This window comes from Vigna radiata, chromosome 2, assembly GCF_000741045.1.
Source record: "Vigna radiata var. radiata cultivar VC1973A chromosome 2, Vradiata_ver6, whole genome shotgun sequence".
Lineage (NCBI taxonomy): Eukaryota > Viridiplantae > Streptophyta > Magnoliopsida > Fabales > Fabaceae > Vigna > Vigna radiata.
In genome coordinates this window covers 23,845,325-23,863,300 of record NC_028352.1, presented here as the reverse complement: position 1 = coordinate 23,863,300, position 17,976 = coordinate 23,845,325, and the positions used below count along the sequence as shown (strand labels likewise).

General features: G+C 31.4%; 1 protein-coding gene across 1 annotated transcript; it reads left to right on the top strand.

The window, feature by feature from the left end:
* Window positions 1-2,496: 2,496 nt before the first annotated feature.
* On the top strand, window positions 2,497-5,641 carry LOC106775888 (exocyst complex component EXO70E2). The gene has a single exon (XM_014663127.2). It carries the CDS (start codon window positions 3,545-3,547, stop codon window positions 5,456-5,458), a length of 1,914 nt encoding a protein of 637 aa, XP_014518613.1. The 5' UTR covers window positions 2,497-3,544; the 3' UTR covers window positions 5,459-5,641.
* Window positions 5,642-17,976: the final 12,335 nt, after the last annotated feature.

Genomic DNA, 17,976 nt, shown 5'->3' with positions numbered 1-17,976 from the left:
TCAATCCAAAACAAGAAGGTGCTCCTATTCGGTTTGGCATTTATGGAAGCCAGACTCAAATGCTGCGTATAATCTCCATTCCGATAAGGTACCTTCTACTGGTGCTCTTTGTGGAGGGTGAAATTGATGTTGTATGGAATGTGCAAGGGGTGAATTCTGTGCATTGTCAAAATTGAACAATAAGTGAATTTTACAGAGGAAAGTCATTCAAGCGACTTTGATCCACTCATTCAAAACAGAGTGCAAGCGGTGAAGTAGGGAAATCACTAGCAGCTTCAGTACAGTTTCAGTACACTGGCAGTGATTGGAAATTGAATTCTGCTTGAATCGCGAATTACAAATACATCTGCCAAATGGTTCGCGAGCAATTTTGCTCTATGTTTATTGATTTTAAACATTGCCTTCATTCATTATCTGGCAGTTTGGTGATTTAATGTTGAAATTTTGGTCCAATTGAATTCAGATGCTGAATGGAAGCAATATGCGATTCAATGCTTCAATTTAGTGAAGCCTGAGCATGTGACTATCAGTGCTTTTACGAATTGGATTCAAGTTTATGCTTTCCGAAATCGAAATCTGTACAATTTTAGAATGTGAGTTCAAGTGGAGCCATGTCTTTAAATTCAATTTGTACTGTTTCACCAATTCAGGATTTCATGCTTCAAATGCTTTTGTAATTCGAATTATTGCTCCACTTTTTCAGTTCAACGATGTACATCATACGCTGGCATTTTTTCGTTTTGAATTGATAAAGTGGCTGAGAGAATACTTAGCCTACTCAATGTGTAAGTCAGTGCATCATGTTAATTGGGATTTAAGTGTGGTATTTAGTGTTTGATTCAATTCAGTAGTGATGATTCAGGGAAGTAGCTGTGATATTCACTGAAAAGTTGGGATGGAATTGGTGATGTGCCAATATTTGGAGTAGGAGCTTGCGCTAATTGGATGGAATTGCTGATGGCATTTGGTTCGTCAATTTGGCTAGTTGAAAATTTGTCAGGTTTTTCTACTCTTATTATCTTAAGTCATTTCTTTTACTTATATGGAAGTAGCTGTGATATTCACTGAAAAGTTGGGATGAAATTGGTGATGTGCGCCAATATTTGAAGTAGAGCAAAAAATCAATTTCCTACTTTTGGAGATTCATCCTAAATCCTATTTATGTGGAAAAGAAACATTAAAAAACATTATATTTTCATTGATAACTATATCGATTTCATATTAATAAATCGTATTATTCTAGGTTTGCGTATGTGTTAAAAGTTGGCGAAAACAAATATAATATGATGTTAAAATTGATAGAAAATCAAGAATATTGAGATGGTTTGTCTTGAAAGCTTGTATGAGAAAAGAAAAGACAGCGAAATAAAAAAAATGAAATAAAGTAAAGGAAATTAAAAAAAAAAAACTATAACAAAATTATGAAAAATAAATAAATTAAAAAAAAACAATGATAAGCCTATGACAATTTAACCTCAATCAAATGGAAAAAATTACTTTTGACACATTATTTTTTTATTTTTTCATTACAAAAAAAAAAAACATGTTAAATAAGTGTAAATGTCTCAATTTACTATTAACCCATTCAAATTGACAAATTCTCTATGGAAGTTGGATAAATAATAACACAACTCAATACTAGACAAAAAAGAAATATAAAGATAAACATAAATTTAAAAATAAAAATAGCATAAAACTTTCACATTCTTTATTTCTTTTATAAAATTTAAACTTTTTGAAACTATCATATTAATGTAAAAAAAATTCTAAAATTTTAATTTGTGTTTAGTTTCTCGTTTTAAATGATATAAGATTCCAAACTTTTGAAATAAATAAGCATGCTATCAAAACTCATCCAAACACATGTTTAATTTCACTAATCAAATTCTAAGATCCAAAACTTCTGAAAATTACGCAGCATTCAAACAGGGAACCGAACCATCAGAAAAATAATTGGAATTACAATCATTTGAAACCCCAAATCGCTAATCTCCGAACCCTTTTGTGATTTCCACCTCTGTCAACACACATAGGTTGACGCTTAAGCTTGCTAAACTGAGGAAACATCTAAGTCTTGCAATAAATAACAAGATCTTTGCAATAAGTAACAAGATCTTTGAGCACTGATTGCAATACGTGTTTCTCCACAAATTACTTGATAGGTACCCCAAACTTTTTAAAATTTATAAAATTTTGATCTTATAAAATGAATTGAAAAATATTTTTATTAATTATTAAGTATTATCACGTCTCAATTTTTAAAAAATAACATAAGTGAATTCTATTAAAAAAATTAAACCTAAACTTTTCATTTAACTTTGTAAAAAGTTTATATAAAATAAAATATATGTGATTCCGTAATTAAATGTATGTTACAAATTAAACCCTAGTAAGAAGATAGTAAGTAATAAAGGAAGTGTATAAAAAAACAAGAAAAGGAACTAATGGAGTGTATACTTACATACTTGTTAACAAGATCACAGTGACTCAACACGCTTTCTGGTAAATTTCTTCAATTTCTAATTTCGTTAAATCCTAGTGACATGTCCGTCAAAAGTCAAAAGCCATAGATTGAGGAAATTATGTAGTTAGAAAAACTCTCGTTGCAAAGTAAAGCTCCTCCACAATTTTCCTTTTCTTCACACAAAGAAACAATTTCTTTTCACAAATATCAATTAATTAACGTCCAATTTTCTCTTTGCTACACAAAATTCGTCCCCACTTTCTCAATTTCTAAGCTTTCTGCTTTCTTGCATCTTTGTCCCAAGTTTATCCGTTTTTCTGGTTTATAGTTGCTTTTATCTGAATCATGATATGAAATCTAGGAACTGTATGTGATTTTCTTTCTCTTTCTCTTTTTCCAAAGAAAAAAAGGAAATTCTTTTGGGGGTTCAGTTACCAGTGGTTAATTGGGAGGGTTAGTGTTTGAGTGAGGGTCGATTGGTTGAGTTCACCATTTCCTATGCCATTCTATTTATACAAGTTTGAGTTTGGAGGTTGTGCTTTGTTTTGGTGGGTTATATATGATTATCAGCTCTCTTACTTCCAATTGTTGGGGCTTGTTGTGATTGCTTTGCCTTTCTTAATAATGGAGAGGNGAATGAGAAGTTAATAGGAGAAGACTGGAAAGTGAAGTTTGAAATTATCCATTCATGCCTTCGTCATAATTTCCAGATGCAGGGTTCCAAGCTTTTAAGGTTTAAACCACTTGTCTTTCAATTCTTGTTCCTTTGAGGACTATAAAGCTTGCTTATACTTATACTTTTTCTTGTCTATAAGTTGAGCTTTTGCAACCACTAACCACTAGTTCTTTGTTTAACCCATACCTTTTTGTGTAACCTGCGCAATGATTTTAGTTTGGATATGAAGTAGTCATGTTCAGTTGTAGAGAGTGCAATAAGGTTTTAAAGTCTGCAATCGCAATTTAGGCCTCAAGGTCAAGGTTTTTAGAGTTTGTGACTGCGTTGTGATTGCAATTGCGGCTGCATTTGTCCACATCACAGTGACAAATTAAAACCACTGCATTCTTGTTTGGTTTTCTGTTATGGAGGAACATAAACCTGTTATCTCCACTTGTGAACAAGATCAACACGTGGTTGCTGCTGCTCAACACATTTTAAAGGCACTAGCAGCCAGTAAGAATGTGTCCAGTGACTTGAGAAAAACCCTCTTGGATGTTGAGTCCCAATTGTCCGCAATTTCCATAGTCAATGAGAGGAAAGGAAGGGGTATCAGGCCATTAGAGAACCGGCTCAAGTGTGTTGAAGACAAGGTAACGAGGTGGATAGCAAACCCTTCCATGACATGGGACTCTAGTCCCAATCAGTCTTCAGACTATTTGAAAGTTGTTGGTGAAATCCAAACACTGATTCAGAGTTTGGAAAGCTTTTCTGTGGTGAATGATAATTGGAGGCAGAAGGAACTTCTTGAGAGAGCATATGCAGTTTTGCAGGATGCTATGTCCAGGCTTGAGAGAGAATTAGACCACATTCTTGTTGAACATAAGCAGTACTTTGAGCCTGAATACATGTCTTTCGATTCTAAAATGGATATGGCATATGATGAATCATTTCGTGAAGTGGAGGATGAACAAGTTAACGAGGTCAGCAGGAGTACCGGTTCTAGCCAATCCGAGGCCAACATTGTTGATCTGATGAATCCAGCAGTACTTGAGTATCTCAAGAGCATTGCAAATGTCATGTTTGACTCAAAATACCATCAGGAGTTCTGTCAGGTCTTCATTTCATCCAGAAGGAATGCCTTGGCTGAGTATTTTGTTACTCTTAAGATGGAAAAATTAAGCATTGAGGATGTGCTGAAACTGGAGTGGCAGTGCTTGAACCATGAGATGAAGAAATGGATACGAGCCATGAAGATCATTGTTCAGGTGTATCTTGTCAGTGAGAAAAGATTGTGCAAACACATCCTTGGGGACTTTGGATCCTTTTATCAGTGTTGCTTTTCTGAAATTTCTCAGAGTTTTATGCTTCTCCTTTTGAATTTTGGAGAGGCCGTGGCAATGGGAGCACACGCCCCAGAAAGAATATTTCGTTTGCTTGATATGCATGAGGTTTTGGAGCATCTTTCAGTGGATGTAGATAAATTGTTCTTTGAAGAAGTTGGTGCTTTTGTCAGAGGAGAGTTTCACAAGCTTCTAACGAGCATTGGTGACACTATTAAGTCTACATTTCTGGCATTCAGAAATGCTATTGCAACTAACAATTCAAAGACTCCTTTTCCTCAAGGGGGTGTTCACCATGTTACCAAGTATGTGATGAATTACATCACGACACTAGTTGAATATGGTGACACCCTTAATCTCCTTCTTGTTGAAGAATGTTCAACTGATCCTGCAGTCTATAAACAAGAAACATCAGCTCTGTCACTCTGTCCAGTGGCCTTCTACTTTCGGTCAATCACCACAGCTCTAGAATCCAACTTGAGCAACAAGTCCAAACTATACAAAGATGTAGGTTTGCAACATATTTTCATGATGAACAACATTCGTTACATGGTGCAAAAGGTGAAGTGCTCTGATCTAAGCCACTTTTTTGGAGACTGCTGGCTTCGGCAGCACACTGCTGAGTATCAGCGCGATGCAAGGTGTTATGAGAGAGTGACTTGGGGTCCAATACTTTCTATGCTTAAGGTTGATAATTTGCCAAATTGTGTTTCACCCAGAACTTTGGAGAAAAGCTGCAAAAAGTTTTGCAATGCCTTTCGTGAAGTGTACAGGACCCAGACGGGGTGGTGCATCCAAGACTCTCAACTTCGTGAGGATCTACAAATTTCTGTGTCTCAGAAAGTGGTTCTTGCATACGGATCATACACTGGAAGAAACTCATTAAACATTGCAGATAAGTATATCAAGTACACTGTTGAGGATCTACAAACTTATATTTTGGACCTTTTTCAAGGGTCGCCAAAATCTTTGCACTACACTCAGCAAAGAAATTGAAGGATCTTTCTTTCTTGTTTTGAGTTTCATTTTTCGTAGAGACCATTGTATATTTTACTTGTCATATGAAAAAAAATGACATCATGGTCCTAGTTTAGCTAAGTAAGGCCATTGATATCAAATAAATTAATAAGGTCTTACCTGTTGTTGGTCATTTGGATAAAAACGGTGACATTTTCTTCATGATAATGAGAAGTAGAAAAAATGAAGCAAGAGAAACAAGTAAAAAAAAAATGTTTGCTGACTTGCTACAAAAGAAAAAGAACTAACAAGTCTAACAGTGTTTCTTTACAAATTTTCCAATTTCATATTTATATACCAATATTTCCATTTTCTTAATGAAAGTAGTTTCGTTATGTTTTAATAGTTTTTAAATAATGGGTTTATATGTTATTTGATAAATATACCAAAAATAAATGAAATGAAACAGAAAAATAATATTGTTTATTTATTCTTATATATGCTGTAAAGAATTAAATGTAATGCTAGAATAGTATTAATCTTATATGTTTATATTTAACAATTTTGTAAGAATATAATTGTTTATCAAATAAAAAGAAAATCTCACCTTTCTGTTTTGGTTGTTCTTTAGTTGTTTCTATAATAACGTGTCTCACTCTTGGTCGGTCGCATTAAAGTTAAGGTCAAACTCATAAATCTTCTATTCTATTCAAAAGAAAATACTTTATCCTTAATTAGTTTTACCAAGCCAAATTATTTCTTAATCACTTTCCTAATCTCTTCTACTATACACTTTTAGAGCATTTCTATGCTACTCTTTACATGACTAACCTACCTACTTTTAAAACCAAAAAATCTCAATTAATGTTACTTCAATAAATGCTTCATTAACAAATTGAATTTTGAAAATATAAAACCTTTTGCTTTTAGTTTTGTACAAAATTCGTCTGCACAATATTTATTCACCTATTTTTTACATTTAACATCAATATATTATGTACCTATAGATATGATTTAATTTTGGCTTAATAGCACTAATGGTCCCTATTTTGGTTGGCAAAATTCAAATTGGTCCCCATTTTTTTTTCTGTTCAATGTGGTTCTAAAGATTGTAAATTTCGTTCAATCTGGTCCTTTTTGGAGACGCCGTTTAAATAGTTAACGGCAAAAACTCCAGCTGTGCAGAAAAGTGTTAATGTGGCATTTAACTGGCCACGTGGATTCCCTTCAGGCATAGTGAGGTAAAATCTGAAATAAAACTAGGACCATTTCGAACACACTTAGCGAAAATAGGGATCATCAGAGGTATTAAGTCTTTCTTTAATGAAACCCAATTTTTAATGAGGTGGATAGCCAAATTAGGGTTTTTAACCCATCTTCTTCCCAATCTTGGTGGTTGATGAGTCATGTTTACTTCCCAGTCTTCTTCTTCTTGTTGTTGCACTAGCTTGGGCCACCAAAATTGTCATTCCTCACTTGGTGGTGGTTCAATGGGGGTAGAGATAATCCCTATTTGCAATAATCTGCAGGTTAGGCCTCCATACCACAATCTGCAACAAACTAGACCCCAACAAGCACCACTTCCTGAAGCTTCCAAAATCATAAGCTTCCAAAATCATAAGGCAAGAACCCCATTTTTTCCACAACAGTATGAGTAAAGCCCTAAATCCCAAAAAAAATGCTCAATTGCTTGTCAAATGAAAACCCCGTTGGTGAAGAACCCATTATTCAGAGGTGATTAACTTATTCCTCTTCTTGAGTTTGTCAGCGATTTTGGAGGGAGAGCGGGTGGTAGCCATTGACGAAGGCAAAGGTGAAACAGATTGGGTTCCCAAATTCTAAGAACCCTTAAAAACCCTAATTTGGCTATCCACCCTCATTAAAAATTGGGTTTCATTAAAGAAAGACTTAATACCTCTAATGGTCCCTATTTTCGTTAAGTGTGTTCGAAATGGTCCTAGTTTTATTTCAAATTTTACCTCACTATGCTTGAAGGGAATCCACGTTGCCAGTTAAATGCCACATTAACACTTTTCTGCATAGCTGGAGTTTCTGCCGTTAACTATTTAAACGACGTCTCCAAAAAGGACCAGATTGAACGAAATTTACAATCTTTAGGACCACATTGAACAGAAAAAAAAATTGGGGACCAATTCGAATTTTGCCAACAAAAATAGGGACCATTAGTGCTATTAAGCCTTTAATTTTATAAGCTGACAAATTTAGCAATTTAGTTTTCATTCGTTACAATTATACTTTTTTTTTTTGTTTTTCTTTAGTTTCAGACTCTATAAAATAAAATAAAAATAGAAAAAAAATATAAATAAAGAAAAAAATACAAGAGCTTAATTAAATTTTAAATTTATCATAAATTTGGATATTTTAAATTAAATATTTGTCGTTTAATTTTTTCGTACATATTAAAAGTGTGAAGTTTTGTGATTTATATAAATTAATATTGAAATAATAAAAATCGCTTATTGCTTTCCATTAATTAAAATATTGTTTTAATATTATTTTTCCCTAAAACTTTTATAAAAAAGAAATAAGAAAATGAAATTTTCTATAACTAAAACTTAATTTATACACTAGTTAAAAATAAAAATTTAAAACATAAAATACAAATCTACAATGTATTTTAGAACCTTAGTCTATGCACTTCAAATTACACCTTTTTGAAAGTATTATTTTATTCATATATGCTATTTATTTATACCAGTCATCAAGCATTGAAATAAAATAACATGTGAAAGTTGCAAAATAAAGTATTCTCCTCAAACAAAAGCATTCTCATATATGAATATCTATTTTTGTACCATCATCATTTTAATTGGATACACTTACTTTAAACCTTTGTTATAAAATATTTCGACACATGAACCATATTATACTTGCATAAACTGGTCATTAAGATTAACCATCGGCTTAGATACCATTGTGTGGTCTTTAAAGAGAATGTTCATTGGAAAAACAAACAATAATAAGATCTTAATTTAACCAACATAAAAAATTGGCACTACTTCCAATACAAAACCTTATAACAATGAGGTTATAAATCTTTATCCTTATGTAGTGTTCAACTTCCTTATTTTTATTTAATATAAAACTTAAAATTATACTTAAATTCTAAAAAAAAAAAAAAGAAGTAGGTGCTTGAATAAATCAGATGTCCACTAAATTTCCAACTAAGTATAACTATCTTTACTAGTAGCTTCTAGTATTGTTTTTTCCAGGTATTTTTTAACGAACCATTACTTTAGGCTTTTATACTCTCGTGGATAAAATAATAAGTCTTCCATATTAACCTTTTAAACAATGTAATAAGAAAATTATGTTTTAAATTAAAAAAAAATAGTCAAATAGAAGTTTTAAAGTTTTTTTTTTATATGTGAGATAATACTTTGCTTAAAAAATAAATAATGCAATAATAATGAATCTTGATACTCTTGTAGTAAACATATATGAAATCTTTAAAATTAATTATGCAAGAAGTTGGATATTTACTTAAGGGATATCTTTTAGTATCAATGAGAACATAAAAGACATTTCATCAATTGATTTTCTTAATAAAATAATGAAATCTTCTTATCTTGTTAGTTAATATATTATTTTCCTTAATATATTATCTTTAACTTTACATACTAAATCCATCGGTTGTTTAGAGAAAATTGATTATCTTTATAGTAGAGAAAAAAACATTTCTCCTAGCTTGCTCTTTTATTATCCAATATCTTATTTTTACTTTTATAAACAAACTTTTTCATCATAAACACTGAAATAATATACAATATTATGAAAAACAATATTAAATAATATAACTTAAGATTGAACCTTAATGAGATGGCATTTATTCTAAGTATAAATGACACTTTGTAGCTTCTAATTGGAAATTCAAACATAATAATCGAAAGTTCTCATAATTGAGAGAAAATTCTCAATAAAAAAATTATTTAAATTTCAAAATGAGAAATTATGAGTAAGGTTTTACAAAAATATCTTTAAGTTATGAACCTGAGTCCAATCACTAATGAGGCACATCCAATAACCATCTTAAAAAAAATAATGTCTGAAAAATCAAAGTCTCACTTACAAAGAATTATAGAAAACATTTGTAAGACGCAATACAAAAACTACAAAACATACAAGAACAGACAATGTCTAATAATAAAATAACAAAAACAGATACAAAATTTCTATGCTTGATGTCAGATCATACATTCCAGGAAGAAAATTAAACCTCAAATTCAAAGCCTTATTAAACAAATATACAAATAAAAGTACCGAAAGACTCCGTTAAAATAATCCAAAAATAAAAATTTATCTAATCTGATATTTGAATATTGTGAATATATCTATCTATCTATATATATATATATATATATATATATATATATATATATATATATATATATATATATATATATATTATTAATTTGCTTGAAGATTTTCCTCTAGGATCAAAGACTAACCTATAAAATGCATTCATAATTGAAATAAGAAAGACTTAATTGAATTGAATTAATCCTACGTAGAAATTGAACATAAAAGAACTATCAAGTTTCATATCAAAGAAGCATAAAAGAACTATCAAGTTGAAAAGAAACAGAAGTTTTTTTTTATTAAACATATATTTCTATATAATTTAGAATAAATAATTTTATTTTTGCATTTTAAATTGTAATGCATAATTCAAATTTTTTATTTATTTTATATTTTGAATTGCATTTTAAATTGTGCATTCTGAAACTTAAAATTAAAAAAAAAAAAGAATAAAATTGATTATTTTTTTTAAATATACGAAGGTTCAAGAAGAAATGCAGGAAAAAACAGCCAAAAGAGGTAAGAATAAGAAAACAACCAAAAATTGAAGGCTGCATGACATGGAGGAATTCTTAACTAATTTGTGTCAGGGATTTAAGTTTGACCAAGAATGCCTGAAAAGCATGAACATGGAAAGTCTGACTCCTATTTTCAACCAGTAGGAAAATTTCTTCTCTTTAATGTCCTTTTAATTTTAAACTTCAAATTTCCTTTCAATGAAGAAAAATAAATCACTTTTGAGGTTTCGTTCAACATAATATCCTGATTTTCTGAACAAGTATATGGTATATGAGTGTTTCTCTAAACAAAGTAGGAGGGAGTAAATAGAATTTTAGAAAATAACAACTAAGCTTTCTTTATTGTAGAATATTGTAATACCAATGTTTATAATGGTTTAATTTTGGATGTGTCTCTGTTTTTATTCAGAATTTTAAATAAGTTGTTTTTTCAATGTTTTAATTAGATTTTTGTTTTTGTAAAATTGAAGTAATTAGAAGTTTTATCTCGAATGGGACAAATGACCATTTAAGTTTAGATTATATGGTGTATTGTTTTAAATGATGTGACAATTTATACATAATTGACGTGTATTTTCTAATTTCTAAATTAAAAAATTGATAGTAAATTGGAAAAAGAAATTAAAAGCAATGGAGTAGGAATGCAAAATTAGGGTTCTTGAGGAAAAAAAAACAGTCATTTTGTCAGATTGTGAAATTAGGATTCATGGGTGAAAAACACTGGATTTTGAAAAGAATCATCAAACACTACGTAAAATAGATTTATTTGCCTTATGTCAATAGGAGCTTCCAATTTCTCTCCATTTCTCTCTTCAAATCTCCATCTGTAAATTGCAGCTTTCAATTGGTAATGACATCACAAGCCTTCACAATCTAAGAGCAAAGAGAAAGATCATTCCCGTTGCGTGTCACTTCGTAAGACTTCAAGAGCATAAAAGTCGTGCCCAAAACACCACACTAAAAAGTAAAGTCTACATCTTTTTGCCCAGATACTCCCCATGTTTCTATCACTATCTGACACCAAACCACACGCGTTAGAGCATAAAAGTGTGGTCAAAAACAAGAAAGAGAAGGAATTAAGGGTATGATTTGTTTGGTACCGTTTCTTTAAGGTCTAGAGCTGCGCGTTTGAGATGCTCCGAGAGTGGCGTGTGGGGGCATGGCTAGGAGCTTTGTGAGTGAGTCCCCCACAGTGAGTCCTTCTTCTTGCTCTTGCAGGGTAGACGACGTAGCTTCGGGTACGAATTCGGGCATCAGGTTCTGGAAGAACCGAACCGCCATGGTTTCAGGTCTCTTCAAATGGTTTTTCCTTTGTTTTTTTATGTGGTTGGATGTGCATCCACTGCTATTGGAACTCGATTCTTGAAAGTGTGGTGAGTGGTGTGCCCTTGGTGGCTTGGCCACTCTTTGTTAAGCAGAAGATGAATGTCGTTTTGGTCAGTGAAGGCATGAAAGTGGCAATGAGAGTGGCGATTGGTGAGAATGGGATGGTGGAAAGAGGAGAAATTGTAAGGGTTGAGAAGATAGTGATGGAAGGTGAGGAAGGGAAGAAGCTACTTCATCGAATGAAGCAGTTGAAGGTGGCCGCTGCTACAACTCTGAAGGACAGTGGCTCTTCTTCAACCCAAAATTCTGAATTGACACTTCATTTTCTTCCAATTTTCCCCAATCTGAATTACGACACTTAATTTTATTTGTTTTGTCTGCTTTTTCCTTAACACCACGTCATTTAAAACAATACATTGACCATGTCACGTAATCCAAACTTAAATGGTTGTTTGTCCAATTTGACAGAGAGTGTTCCTCCCTGCACCTCATCTCCTTCTCCCTACACCTCCAATTTTACCAATTTATCCCTCATTTAATAAAGTCAAAACAACATTAATGATTACTTAATTATATATCCTAACCACTAACATACTTTTCTAACTACCAACCATCCCAACATTTGTCTGAGACTATAAACCCTAACCTCCATGCAACCCCACACCCCTTCGTGGTTTCCATCAGCTTTCGCATTTCCATCACTTTCAGTTTTAGTGTTTCATTGTTTTGAGAGGTTATACATTAGTGTGTTTCTGATCCGTCGTGATGGTGCGTGCTGGTGTGATCCTTGGTGCTCTGCTCTGGACATTGGTTGGAGAGGAGGAAGAAAAGAGAGCTCGTCCAGGTTAGTAAATCAAACACACTTAACCACATTTCGTGATGCAGATAACGTTGTAGTCGTTCGAACGGCGTTCCCACATAGTCGCACATCGTGCTGCGGCTTCCCTAATCGCACTTCGACTTGCGGTTGTGCTGGGTTGCACTTACCAAGTGCATTTGTACTGTGCTGATTTTGTTTAAGCATTTCGTTTTGTATTATACGTATGTTGTATGATTTATTATTCATTTTGTCTTGTTTATGGATTATGATTTGATGTATTAGTTTTAAGTTCCAGTGATGGTAGTTTTAGTTATGAATCATCTGGAAGTGTTACCCAAGGTTGGAGAATACCTTCTTGGTAGAATGTGACCTACTAGCAAGAAAAATTAGTTTGCAGCTGTCTTGGATGAAGCTAGAGATGCAAATATAGCACTTAACTTTAAAAATGGATTTGACACAGCTAGTGATCAAGCTAAAGCCTTGTTTCCTAAGATAGATTTTTCCGCTTTGGATCTAGTGAGTGTAGTTATAGACGGTGAAATAATCGCATAATAGCTCACAAAGTCTTTCATATTTTGGTTTTTCAGTTGTAATATTTTGGTAGTCTAAGACAACCATTTTATGCAGATATTTTACTCACAGAAAACTTAGATGTTGCATGCTAACTTCTTTTGTATAACTTCATTTGCATGCAATCAATCTCAACACAAATTAACTTTGTTTTCTTCATTTGTTGTTAACACGATAATAGTTTATTATATGGCTTGGTTTATGACACTAGAAGTATTGTTTGGGACAACTTTGTTCTTCAGTATCTATTTCAGTCATAAGTATGGATTAGTTGGGATCTCTAAGTTTTTATTATTATTAGATTTGGTTACTGTTGATAATTATATTAACTTCATCTAACATATTAATATTATATTAAGCAAATAATATTTTGTAGATATAATTTAGATGCACTGTAATTTAGGATTACTTTGGAAATATTTTTTTTAACGATATATTTTTAATAAATTTTAATTATTAATTATTTATAAATAATTTTTTATTATCTGAAATAATTTTTTTAGTCAAATATTTATTTAATGAAATAAATAAATTTTTCAGTTTTATTTTACGACACAAAATAAATGAATATTAAGATAATTTGATATTTAATAAATTTAATGTGTCTTTTCTATATATATATATATATATATATATATATATATATATATATATATATATATATATATATATATATATATATATATATTTATTGTTGGTTAGTACTTATAAAATAAAGCATTAAGGTTTGTTTGTCAAATAAAATCTATTTCTATAAGATCCTTTATTTCCTTAAGGGAGCATAATAATTATTCTTAGGTGACTAAAATTTAATCCTAAACTGCAGTATGATCTGCGTTTTCCTCAAGTCGTAGTATAATTTGTGTTTCCCCAAGCCGCATTGCGATATGCGAACAACGAAGATGTACCCCCAAAACCAAACCAACCGCAGATCCACCTACGGTTGCCTTCTGGCGCTGATCCATTTGCAGCGCGATTATATCCGTCATTTGTACTGCGGTAGGCGTTAACTGCAGTGTCATTTGCGGTTCGATATGCGGCACCCCCAAAAACCCACCCCGCCGATCCCATTCGCATAGTTCATATACATACATTTTCATACACAGAAAAAAAATGTGACCACGGATCAAGCAACAAAACATGATTCTCACACCCATCTGTTACCCAGCTACGCTAACAGCACACTATACAAACACGAACGCCAACAAAGAGCAACTGCACTTTAAAAAATTGGTCAAAAATAAGTTGGTGGGGAGGAAAGGAAGACGGGCAAAGGGGAAAAAGAAGAAAGGAGGTGTAGGGTTTGTTTTGGTGTGAGATGCGGCAGAGTCATTTAACTTTTTCAAAAACCAATGAATAGGCTGAAAGAAGTAGACTTATAGGGGTTAGGGGTACAGTGGAAATTAAAGTAAAAGTGGGAGGTGTAGGACGAGGTCATGGAGGTGCAGGGAGAATCACTCTTTGACAGAAAACCTCTAATTGCTTCAATTTTACAAAAATAAAGACCTAATTGAGAGGTGTTGCTTCCTCTACCTCCCCAAGTGGGTCTTGCACCTCCCCACTATTTTAATTTATTTCAAAATTATTCTACATCTCCCCACTATTTTCTTTTTGTGATATATTACAAAATATAAAATTAAAAGGAAACTTCAATATTAGTACTTCCACCATTTCCATTTTATAAAATTAAAAGTTAGATGCAAATACAAAATAATAAACATAATAATATTAATAGTAAATAATGATATATTATTATTATTATATACTAACTTTATAATGATGAAAGAACTAAATAAATTCTAAATATTTAACAAATAATTTTTTTTTATATTTTAAGTATTTCATAATATTTTTATATTATTTATCTAATAAAATAAATATTTTATTCAAATTATTTGAATCAAACATGTCAGTGAGTTAAAACATAATATAATGTAAAAAATTATAGATATTATATGTAAAAGAAACAAACATATATATAAACATTTTTCTAGAAATTTAGAACAAAATTTTACCATTTATTAAGTAATTTGAAAAGAAAAAATATATTCAACGGCGAAAATAAGATTAAATCAAACTTATTTAAGAAAATATATCACAAGTTTAAATTTGAGTCATATAGTGGAGAGGTGTAGGGTATTTTTGGAATAAAAAAATAGTGGGTAGGTGTAAAATATTTTTGAAATAAATTAAAATAGTGGAGAGCTACAAGATCCACTTGGGGAGACGGAGGAAGCAACACCCCAAGACATCGAAGAAAAAGGTGTATTTGAAATTCTGAACGATTTTTTAAAAATGGTTAACAAGAAAAAAAAAAAGAAATTTCACCCATTATAAAATTCTTAAATTGTGATCACAATTTTAAACTTGAAATATGTCTAGAAAGCTGTTTCATTTTTTTTTATCATAGATTAAATACCTGATAATAATATTATACGCAAAAGTTATTTTGTATTGCTGTTATAAAATATTTATGAGATCAATATTCTTAAAATTTAAGAGGGTAGTAAAAGTTGTATCAGTGAAATTTTATTTAATTTCCATGTGCCATATCCATCATATTTTAATTATTTAGTCTGACCTTCCCATATTATTAGAACTGCCCAATATCACTATAATCCCTCCCACATTAAAGGCTAAAATAACAAGGAATTCTATACTCAGAAATTAGTGAAGCACGGTGATTTTTTGGAGGATGATAATTTTTTTTACAGAGATTGCATTCATATATGCAATTATTATATACATGAACAAAAAGAAATTAAAATGAAGTTGAAAGTCTATTAAAATGAATTTTTCCTTAATATATTAAAATTTTTAAATAAGTGACTTTTACAGAGAGATGGAAAATGTCAAAAAGCTTGATAGTGAGAGGAAATTAAAAGAATTGGATTTGAATCATTGTTTTTTTAATCTAACTCTAGAATCCTTTTGGGAGATTGCTTTCAATTGAGTATACTTTTTTCCACAACATCAAGCAGCTAGGACATCAAAACAGTGCACAGTACCTGCACATAGAAAATAAATAACACATTTAAGGCAATTTTCATTGCTTGAGGCTTGAGCTTCTTTATGAAGCTTCACTCCAATATAATATGAAATATGAATGGAATAATTTCATATGCTTTTCCACATAACATGTCAACCAGGCATCTTTTCAACGATAGAAAGAAAGTTGCAGCATGAAACCTTGAACTATGTCAAGTATATGATCCACATACAGAAATTCACTCAAGATTAAACAGTAAGGGAGCAATACACATTAAGATTAAACTGTTCCATGTCATCATTTCAATTCCATCCAACCACATCACCCTAATTATTGCCATAAACATAAACCTCTCAATTTTACCTGACTGCGATCTCCCAAATATAACACCTTACACCATAACTGATGTAAATAATACACATTACAGTAAAAAGAGGCAATACACAGGGTTGTATAACAGAAAATCACAGCAACGACAATTTGTTAAAATTATACTGGAATTTATATTACTATAGTACAATTACAATAATAAATATATACCATAATTCATACCAGCAGACAGTTCTGAAATTAGTTAGGCCAAACAACAATGCACAAATGAATTGAAGCGAAAAAGTAAGAAGTGATGGTGGATCTCATTCTTCAAACAGTTTTCCATAAAACCCAAGGAACTATCAATCAATAAACAAAGGAAAGAAAGACACAAGTATATCAGAAACAAACTTCACAAGATTGCAGCAATAGATATCCACTTCTGCACAACAGCCTCACAGAATTGGAATATCTATCAGCACCACAACACCTAGTACATGCATAAATACACAACACCAGCAGAGATTAAAACTGAAAAATGAAAAAAAAAATAGTTTCTATATTAGAGAAAGTAGCCAATGATTTGTTACTTTTAAGAACAGTAGACAGAAGATAAAGAAAATGTGACCAGAAACACTGGATGCAGAGGTTTATCGATCGATTCATGATTGTGACCATAAACAACAAAGTTCAGGAAGAGATCGATGAACCGCTGCCTCCAGTGTAACATAAAAACGTGTGTGTGTATATATATATATATATAGATGGATCAGAGAGGAAACGAAAAGGCAAAAGGTAGATCATGCTGAAGAAGAAAACATGGTTGTAATATGGAAGAGAGAGCGTCAGAGAAAGTGAAGGAGGGTAAAATATATTGTAATAGAAAAATGTAGTGGATGTCGTTTATATACTGTGATGAGAGTGAATTCCGAATACGAAAAGACGTCGTTTCAATGTATTGGATGTCGTTTATATCTCTCTGTTTATGGTGGATTGCATAGGCAAGCTTTTTAGAAGAGACGTTTGGCAAAAGGTGCACATTGTTTTTGGTTTGTAGGAAACATGAATTATGATTTTACATTTTAACGTCTTTGCAATATTAAAAAGGGTTAAATATGTTTTTAGTTCCTATACTTTGGGGCGATTTTGGTTTTAGTCCCTCTTTTAAACTAAGATATAATTTAGTCCTTTAACTTTAGAAAACTCTGGTTTTAGTCTTTTTTATCAAAATTTTTTAACTTTATTTGTTATTTCAAACACGTTTTTCAGTTAACAATGAAGCAAAAATGTGTCAAACAATGTAAACAATCCAATTATTATAATGAAACGTGCTTGAAACAGCAAATAAAGTTAAAAAAATTTGGTAAAAAGGACTAAAACCAGAGTTTTCTAAAGTTGAAGGACTAAATTGTACCTTAGTTTGAAAGAGGGACTAAAACCAAAATCGCTCCAAAGTATAGGGACTAAAAACATACTTAACCCTAGTAAAATTTTTGATAATGATACTTAGATAATATTTTTTTGACAACAATATTACTATTCTATATCAATGATATAAAATAAGTCATTCTTTGTCACGAACAATTACAAATGTTTGAGTATCCTTTTCATATCAAATTTGACAATATATAACTTATTTTAACATTGATTTTGACATGTTTCGTGACTAAATGACAAAAATTTAAATTAAGCAAAACATGAC

Coding starts and splice junctions, on each gene's coding strand:
- LOC106775888 (XM_014663127.2), top strand. CDS start 3,545: ATGGAGGAACATAAACCTGTTATCTCCACTTGTGAACAAGATCAACAC.